The sequence below is a fragment of the Papaver somniferum genome, chromosome 4, assembly GCF_003573695.1.
Source record: "Papaver somniferum cultivar HN1 chromosome 4, ASM357369v1, whole genome shotgun sequence".
Taxonomy (NCBI): domain Eukaryota; kingdom Viridiplantae; phylum Streptophyta; class Magnoliopsida; order Ranunculales; family Papaveraceae; genus Papaver; species Papaver somniferum.
Genome location: NC_039361.1, coordinates 51580800 through 51592748, shown reverse-complemented (window position 1 = coordinate 51592748; position 11949 = coordinate 51580800). Strand labels below are relative to the sequence as shown.

The 11949-nt window shown below is 35.1% G+C and overlaps 1 protein-coding gene across 1 annotated transcript; it reads right to left on the bottom strand.

Moving 5' to 3' along the window:
• Positions 1-1664: 1664 nt before the first annotated feature.
• Positions 1665-10769, bottom strand: LOC113272506 (uncharacterized protein MCAP_0864-like). Its single transcript, XM_026522332.1, has 5 exons — positions 10737-10769; positions 8771-10660; positions 7522-7738; positions 5470-5552; positions 1665-1811 (listed from the first exon to the last, which is right to left on the bottom strand). The coding sequence occupies exons 1-5, from the start codon at positions 10767-10769 to the stop codon at positions 1665-1667; spliced, it is 2370 nt and encodes a 789-aa protein (XP_026378117.1).
• Positions 10770-11949: the final 1180 nt, after the last annotated feature.

Genomic DNA, 11949 nt, shown 5'->3' with positions numbered 1-11949 from the left:
TTTCATTATATGGTGGGGATTACCGAAATAGTCGAATGAATTTGAGACTAATATAAGTCTGTGTAGCAGGAGGAACCTCACTTACACTTTCTCTATTTCTCTGTCTCTCTCCTCTTCTCTTCTCAATGTTTTTCCCCCTCCCCTTTTTTCCCCCCTCTTCACTTGGGAGAGAGGGGTATTTATAGGGTGGTTACATGAGGTTCACTTCTGAAGCCCGTTATAACCTTATCCTCTTGTGTCTTGTGCCGCTTACGCAGAGGTCTTCGTGTTCTTGGTCTTCTCTGTGTGTTCCGTTTGAATATTCAGTGCTATCTGCGCTTCCTCCACAGGCTGAATGACACGTATGTTGTGTGAGGGTATTTAATGCGGGTAGTTGAAATGTCTGTCCGCGGTAGACAGTTGTCCTCTGCCCCTGTCTTGTCTGCGTCAATCTGACTATCCCCAGCCGTAGATCTTAGATCTTTCTGGGGATAGGATATGTGGTGACAAACGTATGAGCTTGCGAGATGGTGATAAACCAAACTTCATAGTTACTGCAGTAACAATTTTCTGCATGGATGCAGAAAAGAGAGAAAGAAAATTGAAGAGCCACATACGTGCCTAACAATTTTCTTTATTCTCTCTTTATGCATCCTTGCAGAAGACTGTTAGCACAGCAACTACGAATTCTGATTCATCCGCACCTTGCATGCTCATGAGTTCATCACCAAGACGATGTCGGTCAGTTTCCAAGTATCTGCACCGGAGCAAGATGATTGGCCGGCCGGCATCAAATAACCGCGTTTATTAGAAACAGAAAAAATCAGATAACCAACAGCAGTAAGGTTGTGCATCGTTCTGTTCGGGTTGGTTTGATTTTTGCCCAAAGCAGGAACCAAACCAATATAAACCAAGCCATTTCCAGTCTAACTACAGTTTTGAAAACCAAAACAGTGCCGGCTGATTTTTGGATTTTTATTTTTGCCTTGTTTGTTTTTTCTATAGGTTTTGATTTTTAACTTATATTCAAAATTTTAGCTAATCAATTCAACTTCATTATAACAGAAGCAAATGTTTGTAGAGTGATCGATAACTAGACATTTCTCTTTATATCTAACTAATGTTCTGTTCATAGTTCACACCCTAAACCATCCCTCCCAAAAATCGGATTAAAAAAAAACTCAATAAGATAAAGTTTTGGTGTAAAGTAAGAAAGAACTGAGCAAAGTAACAGTAATCATATACCTTCAAGTCACAAGGCTCACAACCCATCTCAAGAGTTCCATCACTTGCATGATGTCAAAAACCTTCCATCTTGTCTGAGGCAAAAATATTCTGCAAGAAAATTGGGTAAAAACAAAACGCAAGGATTTCCGAGATTCTACGTGACAATAAAACAAAAGAAATATAGATATACAATTTTCTACAGGTAAGCACTTCCTAAAAAAGGCCAATTTGGCAGCAGCTTTATATTTCAAATGCAAAAAGCATTAACAAAATCTGAAGTTCAGTTGAACATCATTAGCGGACTGTTAACAACCATATATCTTCCACATCTACCATTAAATCATCAGCTAATTCTTTCCCGCACATTTACAATCTTATTAGTGTACCCAAAAAATAGACATTACTACTCTTACTGTGCAGCTGAATATCCTTTACCTAATTAAAGGAATACTTAAGGCTCATGTACGGTTCAATTGAAAACTGATCACTTCTTTCAGCGTAGCTCTCTTCTTCTCCTTAAAATTCCAAAGCACTTCACCTCCTCTTATTCTCTTTACTCCGATCGAATTTCTGGTTACCTTTTCTGACTCCACTCGCTGCATTACCTACAGTAATCACATACATTTAGATCAAACTAAGGTTGAAAAAGGAAAGAAAAAACTTCTAAATAAAAATACGTTTAGATATACTAGGAATTACTGGTTAATCCAATTTTAGGAGACCCGTTTAGTGGTTAATCCAGTCCTAAAACAAATTTAATCGCTGGTCCAAAAACATGTTTTTGGACCAGATTTTTTACTCGCTCGTCCAGTACACGTGCGGAAGTTATAAAGTGTATTTTTTAATTGGCCAAAACACCCTTTTAAGTCGGATCTAATTCTGTTTTATCAGTTCGTTCGTTCATCACAAATTAGAGAGCTTTGGCAATGGCGATTGGTGGAAAAAACCCGAAGAATTCCAACTCTCGATTCAAACTAAAACCAGAAGAGGCAATAATGGTGAATCGTCATTTTTCAGCTCCAACGAATTTCGATTCAAGTTCGGACGATTGGATGGGTAAGTTGATTTAATTTATGTTTTTTTCTTTAGTGTCTTCATCTGATGGTTTTTTTTAGGGTTCGTTTGGGTATCATCCTAATATAAGATCCAAATCTCCTGATTCCACATAAATAACAACCTTTGTTTCTTGAAACTCAACCTCCATTTTTCAGGTTAGGGCTTATTTTGGTTTTTTTGGTTGGTTTGTTTCCTAATTATTATGATTGGGTAGAGTTTATTTTTCTGTACTTTTTTTTGGAATCTTAGAATCTGATACTTGAACCCACTTTTGATCTTAAAATTGGTCATTTTCAAATTGATAATTTTCATTTGTAGAAACTTGTTAGTATGATTTGGAATTAGTTCTAGTTAGGAGTTATTATTGATTCGTTGAAATTGCGGATAATTAGAATGAGTTTTTAGGGCTAAAGAATTTAAGATTTACTAGTAATTTGGCACTGTTTTATGGATGGAAATACTATGTTTCATATGCTTAGTGTTCATGATGTGTGGATGCTTAAATTGATTGATATAATGTTTCTGCCATCACACTATGGTTCTTTCATCCCGAAAGATTATACGTTTGATCAAACATTTCCCTTCTTATGTCGTTTACCGAAGATTGTATGTTAAATACCTAACAATCTCTATCACCAGTACATGGACCTCTTTAGTTTTTGTCGAATGTTAATTAGCTAATTTTAGAGAATGTTCCATCCATCCTTCAGGTTTTGGAATAAGTGTTGATTTACTCCAATTAAAATGTTTTGGATTGGTGTTACGTAAGCAGTAGTACCACTCTTGTGGAACAAGGGATTGGTGGACGTGTTATAAGCAGTAGTACCACTCTTGTGGAAAAATGAGAAGATGGATGGTTATGATGTATGTAAAAAACATCCATCTTCTTGTAAGCCCATAACAACACCCATCAGCAATGGTGTTGGGTGTCTAAAATCTTATTAGGAAACAAAATTTTATTAGGAATCACTTGATATCTAAAATTTTGTACCAATGGTGCTGGGTGTCAAATTCATATCAGCATACATTTTATTTATTAGGGATGTGTTTCCCGTAATTTCTTGAGGTTGTGTGCCTTTCATAGAAAATTAACGACATATTCTTGTGTAATCGCCGGCTGGATTATGCGAAAACACGGTCATTTTCACTTGGTACATATCAATATATACTGTGTTTTCGCTGGATACATATCAATACGTACTGTTTTTTCTGTCGGTACATATCAAATATGTACTGTTGTAAATTCTTGTTATCTTCAGTACATGTGTATGTGTACTGTTTTTTCATTTATGTAGAAATTTATTGGTATCTTATTTTCTATTTTGACAAATTTACATGTAAATCTTTAGCACACAGAGTGTGTCAACACATTCAATTGTTGTTTTGTGTATTTGAAGCATATTTGTAGAAATATTCATTTTTGTCTCATGTTTGCAGCTTTTAGTGTTAAGGAAAATCAGTTTGGTTGAGTTTTATCCTTCATAATTCTTGAACAGTGATGGGCAACTCATAAATCTTATGGTAATGCAGTACCGCACTCAAGCATATGTACCGAGTTAGAATGAACTTTGTGTACATCCATTCCAATTACGTGAGTATTGTCCACCGTAAGTCAGTTATTTGAACCTTTTGTTTATATTTAACGTATTAGTACTATGTTTACAAGAGCTTCCTGTCAAATCTCTTACAGAAATGGATGCGCTCAGCGGTGCAAGCTTCTAGACTAATTGTAGTCACTAGGAGTAGGTGAGAGGCATAATAAAGCACTGAGCGAAGTTCCTTTTTTCCACTATCCAACAGTACATACGTGATATACTGAAACTAATGTTTGTTGTGCATCTACAATAGTATCCATTATTGTCTAAGATCCCTAAGTTTATAAATTTATTATGTTGTTTTTGTTTTGTCAATTGAGTACATATTTTGATGTATCAGAATGGAAATGAACTATGCTTTTATTGGACTGCAGGGAAATGACTAACAAATATGCAGAAGAAGGGGCGAGCATGGAGATAAAGGCACTATCTTTGCAAGGTTTTGGAACTACATCTCCATATTATATAGAGTACATATCATGTTCTGAAAATTCAGTACATATTTTGTTGTCCTCGGTACGTATGTATCTGTACTCTGATAACTAGTAGGTTTTAACTAAGTACATATCGGTATGTACTAGGTTTTTACTTAGTACATATCAATAGGTTTTAACTAAAAAATTTAAATGCACTAAGGTTTTAATACACATTGGTATGTAGTATGTACTATAGGATCATACATTGGATTCTGAGCATATAAATATGGTTAGCTTCTTTAATATATATGTTACACGCAGTGGATTTCACTCAATATGTATGAATATGTACTAGATTTTTGCTCAATGCCTCCGATCTGACAAAAGAAGAAATGGTCCCAAGCTGTTCATTATTCATTATTGTGTGCCATTTTTTTTGCAGATGTTGTTGAGGCAAATTTTAAAGAGGGAACATCATCCCATTAGATTGCATAAAAGCTAAGGATATTGTGGATGGAGCTGACAAAGATTCTAATGATCATGATGGAAATACAACTTGCTTTGCTACCGGTACAACAAGTGATCTCAAAGATGACCCATTCAATAATTCTTATATTCTTATGTTACATGTGTATATGCACTGTGATATCTACTAGGTTTTAACTAAGTACATATCATTATGTACTGGGTTTTTACTTGGTATATATCAATATGTACTAGGCTTTCCATTCTTATTTTCTTCAGTACATGTGTATATGTACTGCAATATTCTGTTTCCATTCTTGTGGTTTCTCTCTACCAATAAATATGCATACAAAATATCTAAATCCCCTTGATTGTGGTTTTAACTTTTCTTGTTAATTTTTGCTGACAGGTTCATGAGAAGTATGTTATCAGGGTTACTCACTATCCACACAGAAACATGGTTACCGCACACAAAATCTTGGTTTCCTTAGGGTTATTTTCCTTGGTCTATTTAGACGGGGGTCGAGGGGGAAGCGCCCCCTCGTAAACAATGACAAATCATTTATGGGAAAAAATTTGTTTGTATTTGAGTTTTATTACAAGTTCCTTTCATTTTTATATTTCCCAAAATCAATCTTCATCAGGTTAAGTATTTTGTTGATGACATATCACACACAGGTAATGCAAAGAGCATAAGGCTTGTCAGCTGGCTCATCTGGCGTAATACTTACCTGACGTGTGTCATCAGCTGGAGAAACAGGTTCTACGTGCCAGTGAATTGCGCAACCACACTTGAATTTGGCAGAGATAACTCCTGAATAGGGTAAACCATATTATCACATTCACAAAGAATAAGAAGGGTCATCTGGCGGAATTTCATGCTAGTTATTATTGGTGGCATTATATATTTCTTAACAGAATAGACTTGAGCATGTTGTACTTGTTGTGTTTCCAGGGAGGATGTATTTTGTTAGTCGGCTCATCAGTTTTATTTCTTTTTTTCCAATAAGTGTAAAAATACACGTAACTTCTGAGTAAGAGTTGTTTTAAAACGATATTTTTTCCAGGGTCTGGTTAAGGCTTTCATATCAGGGATAATTTTACGCCTTTTTCTCCGCTTCCATGGTGCAAATTGTCTGCATTATGTTTTGTTTTATTAATGAAAAACTGCTTATCATTGTTAACATCACATAATTTATAGTATTACTGCCCTTTTGCTCTAAAAAAATTCTGAGTATAAGTTCCAATTTTCTTATTGTGCATCATCTTTCACAGTACATGCAAATATGTACTGCCCGTATTCAAGGCTTCTTACTCTTTTTCCAGTTTTCATACTGACAATATAGAACATCAATATAACTCTACATATAATAGTTAAGATAAAAAAACCAAAAAAAGAAAAAGAAAAATACAAACAATGCAACATAATCCATCATTTACATTATAAGATTTCAAATTTCCATACTAATATGTACTGCCAACTAAAACCTAACCCAATTACGTCGTACATACCAATACATATGAATATCCACTGTCAGTAATGTTGGCCTACTTTAAAGTCTTCATGTATTGGATTTAAATTTATTTTTCTGATGACAAAAACAGTTCCGTTTGCATTGTAAACACACCATAGTATTTGATGGCTCTGCATAACAGTGCTTGATGGAGGGTCATTGCTCTTTCCTGCGGTGAGTTTGCATATTCCCTTAAGTTGGAAATTCCCTACGCCTAGTAAACAAGTAAATATATGAAGAAACAAACTCATCATCTGCGGGGTCAATAGGTCTTGGAAGATAAACTGTGAGTACCTACAACATCCCAGATACGACATGTTCCACCACTTGATGACCTGTGCGAAAAAGAGAAACATCAACATATAAATTACAAAGCAACTTAGTATCAAACAAACAGTAATAACAGTACACATCAACAAGTACATATCAACAAATTAATAAGTTTATATCAATATCTAGTATCTACTACTTCCACCCATTACATATCATTATCTAGTGTAGGATCAACGAGTACATAATGATATGTTTCTGTACCTAATACTAAGGTAATCCAGTATCTCAATACAATGATATGTTCCAGTACATATTTTTGCAAGGTAGTATAAGTTGATATGTACCTAATACTAATGTAATCCAGGTATTCAACAGTACATGTTGATACGTACTACTGGTGGATTCTACTTGTATTTAAGCATAAAATACGTATTGATATGTATTGCATCAACAAGTCCTTTTTTTCCTAAGTACATGTTGATATATACTCTAGGATCATGTCAGGCATAAACTACTGTACATATCGACATGTACATCACTAACGAATAAATTTTACCTACCGTACATATCGATATGTACTGTAGGATATATCCAAGAAGAACCATGCTAGGAGTTTATATATACTGCATCAACTAATCACTCTTTCCCTAAGTACATATTTATAAAAAAAATACTCACCAAATCGAACCCCTAGCAATAGTTTTAACTTCTTCCATGAATCCTTGAAGATGCACAAACATTCTTGCATTCAGTATTTGTGATTGAATTATGATCAATAGAAAAATGAAGATTTAGTACAACATACATTCTGAAAACTGGCCACTGGAAGGAGAGAATCGTGTGATTGAACTATGGTCATTGATCCTATGCTGATTAATGACCTTTAGGCTTAACCAAGAATATGAAAATTTGGTTTCATTTTAGGTACAGAACAGAGAATTTTTTCTCAAAGCTCTGAGAAAGCAAACTCATTCATATAAATTGAGACTTACATACCTTGCGATTCAGGTAATGATGTCCTGTTCAGAAGATCTGAGGACCATCCATGTACACTAGATGAACGCACCAGCTCCATATGGTCCTGATACGATTCTCCCCCACTAACACAACCCCAAACACCACCAAAATGACTTCTATCAGGAAAACCATCAGCAGCCATGGCTCCAGACGAAAATGGAGAACCAGATATCCAACAGAACATATCAAAATGTACCTACTAGATATCCAACAGAACATATTGGATACATATCGATATTTTGAACATCAGTATAACTAACAGTACATATCAACACGAACATCAGTATGACTGCCAATAAATATCGATATGTACTATTGAATATAACCATCAGTACATATCCTAGTAAGTACTTTCAACAGTACATATTGATATGTACAATCGAATCGTACAGAAGACACAACGCATATCAATGTGTCGAAGGATATTAATATGTACTGTTTGATTTAATGGTTCTACTAAAAATCAAAAATCATACAGTACACATGTTGGATTGCATTACCTTTTTTTAGCAGAAACACCAGGTTTCTTTGATTTCTCCTTCTTAACAGATTCGTTGTTCTTCCTTGATTTGGTTTCACAAGTAGATTTCTTCTTCTGATTCTTTGACCCTGGTTGAGAATCAGGAGTACTTGTTTCTTTCAATCTTTTTTAACCATTTACTTCGAGAATTTCAGATCACAATACTTCGAAAATTTCAGTAGGAAATCAGTTTAGTTTTGATTTCTTTTGTGATATGGTGCTTGTAGATCAAACAATTATTGATATCTATGATATTCATTTTCAATTTGCAGGTTTCGCAGCAGGTGGCTTTTGTTGTTCGGTGCCCTAGAAATTTTCTCAATTTAGATTTTGTTTTTCGATTTGACCTAGGTTTTGATTTAGTTTTTCGATCTGATTTGGTGGATTTTGTTTTCTCTGAAGAAGATTGAAAAACTAAAAAAGAAGAGAAGATTGAAAAAGTGCAGGAGCAGCAAAATGAAAACTGAAAATAGTTAGGGTTCTTGTTTGTCGATGAAAACAAGAAGAAAACTGAACTGACGCGTGGTTTCTTTTCTGCGTTTTTCTGCCTGTGACTCTAACACGCGTGTTGTTAAGGTTAGCTTAGTAATTTTAGCTTTTTCAAATGTTTTTTGGACCAGCTATTAAATGTATTCTCCCGCTGGACTACAGATTAACCCGGGTCGGGTTTTTTGGACTAAACAAGAAATTTCTCTTAGATATATGTACCTTGATAAGTTCTTGGCGAGCTTCCTGAAGCTCCTTAGTATAAACCCGTTCCTTGGCAACCAATGTTTGGTTCATCTCTTTAAGCTCTATGCACATTTTTTCATTCTCATCCAATGTTTTCTCACGTTCATAAAAAGATTCATTAACCTCAGAAGTGACGGATCGAACAAATTCAGCCTTCTCTTCATTGAGAAATTCAATATCAGACTGCAATTGATCCTTCTCCTCACTGAGAAGTTCAATATCATTTTGCAACTTATCCTTCTCTTTGTTGGTGAGTTCAAAATCGGTTCCTAGTTGAGCCTTCTCTTTGTTCAAAATTTCGATATCACCATGCAGCTTACTCTTCTCATCTTGGAGGCATTCAAATTCAGTTTCCACTTCAGACTTTCTTTTCTTGATCAGCACGACATTCATTCCTAGTTGAGTTTTATCTTGACTGAGAAATTCAAAATCACTTCGCAGATCTATCTTCTCCTTGGCGAAAAACTCAGTTTCAGTTATCAATTTAGCCTTCACACTGTTAAGCAACTCCGTATCATTTCCCAAGTTAGTCTTCTCATTGATAAGCGATTCAATTTCACTATCCAGAGTAGTCTTCATTTCATCGAGGGAACGAATATCACCTTGAACTGCAGTTTTCTTTTCATTGAGCGAACAAATATCACCTTGTACGGAAAACTTTTCTCTGTTGAGAAATTCAAAATCACTTTGCAATTTCGTCTTCTCCTCGTGGAGCAACTCAGTCTCATTTCCCAATTTAGTCTTCACATTGTTAAGTGATTCAATTTCATTTTCCAGAATAATCTTCTTTTTGTTGAGCAAACAAACATTACCTTGTACTGCAGACTTTTCTTTGTTGAGAAATTCAGAATCACTAAGCAATTTCGCATTCATTTTGTTGAGCAACTCAGTCTTATTTCCCAAGTTGGTCTTCTCACTGCTAAGCGATTCAATTTCACTTTTCATTTCATTCTTCTTCTTTGTGAGTGATTCAACATCACTTCTGAGTTTCAACTCCTTTCTGCTAAGATCATCCTTCTCTACCTTTAGCGAATCAAGATCATTCACCAATTCCTCCCTCTTTTTGTTGAGTAATTCTAGATCATTTTCCACTTCCGACTTTTCTCTGCGAAGTATTTCCTTTTTACATCCCAGTTTATCATTTTCCTCGCAGAGCAGGTCAGCATCCTTTTCCATTTCATCCTTCTCCTTATTGAGTGATTCAATATCACTTTTGAGTCCCAATTTCACTCTTTCAAGTATAGCATTCTCTACGTTCACCGAAACATTCACCAATTCCACTTCTGACTTTTCTTTGCAAAGTATTTGAACTTCACATTCCAGCTTATCATTCTCCTTACGGAGCGAGTCAGCATCCCTTACCAATTCAGCCTTGTTCTCATTGAGTGATTCAATATCACTTATGAGTTTCAACTTCTCTTCGCCAAGTATAAGCTTCTCTACCTTTAGAGAATCAAGTTCATTCGCCAATTCCTCACTTTCTGTATTGAGTAATTTTAGTTCATTTTCCACTGCAGACATTTCTACGAGAAGTACTTTAATTTTACATCCCAGTTCATCATTCTTCTTACAGAGGATGTCAGAATCCCTTTCCATTCCAACCTTCTCCTCCTTGAGCGATTTAATATCACTTCTGAGTATTCCATTCTCTCCCTTAAGTACAATATTCTCTTCCATGAGACGGAAATAAGGCTCCACTATAGTTTTCAATTGTTCATGGTATAGCTGAGCAGTCTTATCCAACTCCATCTTTGTCTTCGTAATTCTTTCAATTTCACTTGTCCTTTTCAACTTCAAGTTCTTTAAGGATTTAACATACTGATTCTCGTCATTTGATACAGTTGGTGCAGAATTACGTGGTGCAGCCTACAATGCAGAAGATTTTATACATCAATTTCAAAAAAATTCAAAGCATGACTACAAATAAATTGAATCAACCTACCGTTCTAGTTCCAGATTGCTGCTTCCTCGTCATCATTTGTAACAAAAACAACAACGTGAATCATACAAATATCAAGTCTCTTTTCCACAAGTCTAATTTTCATCATAAACCCTAAAAAACAATAATCAAATGAAACAGTAAAAACTGATTGGTAAGGTAATAAATCGAAAACAGCAACTCATATATTCACACACAAATACGGCAATACAAATGGTAGTGATATTGATTTATTTTATTTTTAAAATGAAATAAAATTGATTGGAAATGTAGACGATTTTACAAACCTTAAGTTAGTTTCCAAGTCAATAATCTGCTTCTTCTTCTGTTGATCCAAAGTTAGGGTTTTAATTGTGAGTTTTGAAATCTCTTCGGATCTTCTTCTTTTTGTTTTGAGCATAGAAGTTCAATTTTATCCCTTGTTGAAACATACCATGCGTCTTTGGAGACAGTTGGGATGCACCGCCCACTTGAGCATTCCCGCCAGTATCGGGGCTATACGTGGGCTAAGGACGACAGTTGTCGTCCCTAGTCCACAGCAAATCGAAAAAATATAGGAGATAATTTTGGTTAGTTACGCTAATGGGATATTTATCCCCCCGAATTTATGCGAGAATAATTGGAAACTTGGGTTACATTATGGCAAGCCGTATCGGGAGAAAATACATCCGTATCCTCGTGATGATCCATACTTTATGGATCAAAAATGTTATTATAAGGGAATTTTCATCCATTGTGAAGTACATATGTTACCCTCAAATATAAATGGTTGTTATGGTGTAGTCTATACGGTTATATGCTAACATTTGGATATTGAATGTCCGGATTATTATAATCTTTTTTAGTTTTTTCAAACGCATTCGGTCACTTGGTGACCGGGTGCAACGAAACTTTTCTTTTCATCAGGCAAAACTAGGTTATCAGATGAACTTTTAATTGATTTAATATATATTCGTTTCTAATGTATAGGCATGGTTTGCTATAAATTGTAACGGTTTATTTTAACTCAACAATAATTGTAAGCGTTGTGAAATTAAAGATTTTAAAATGTATTTAGGTAAACTTTCATCCGGTCATTGAAGAACCGAATGAGCATCTAACTTATGCATGAGTGAGTAGACTATGAATGGATGGGTGGATTAAGATTTTGGTTTTTTCCCATGGTAGGTTTCGACTCACTAATTGTTGAGGTTCCACATATATATGGATACTCTCT

What these genes read in the sequence shown, in the direction of transcription:
- LOC113272506 (XM_026522332.1), bottom strand. Translation starts at nt 10,769, where the DNA reads ATGACGAGGAAGCAGCAATCTGGAACTAGAACG. An exon ending in AGCAATCTGGAACTAGAACG is followed by an intron (nt 10,661 to 10,736) that starts GTAGGTTGATTC and finishes TCTGCATTGTAG; the next exon opens with GCTGCACCACGTAATTCTGC. An exon ending in ATCATTACCTGAATCGCAAG is followed by an intron (nt 5,553 to 7,521) that starts GTATGTAAGTCT and finishes TACCCTATTCAG; the next exon opens with GAGTTATCTCTGCCAAATTC.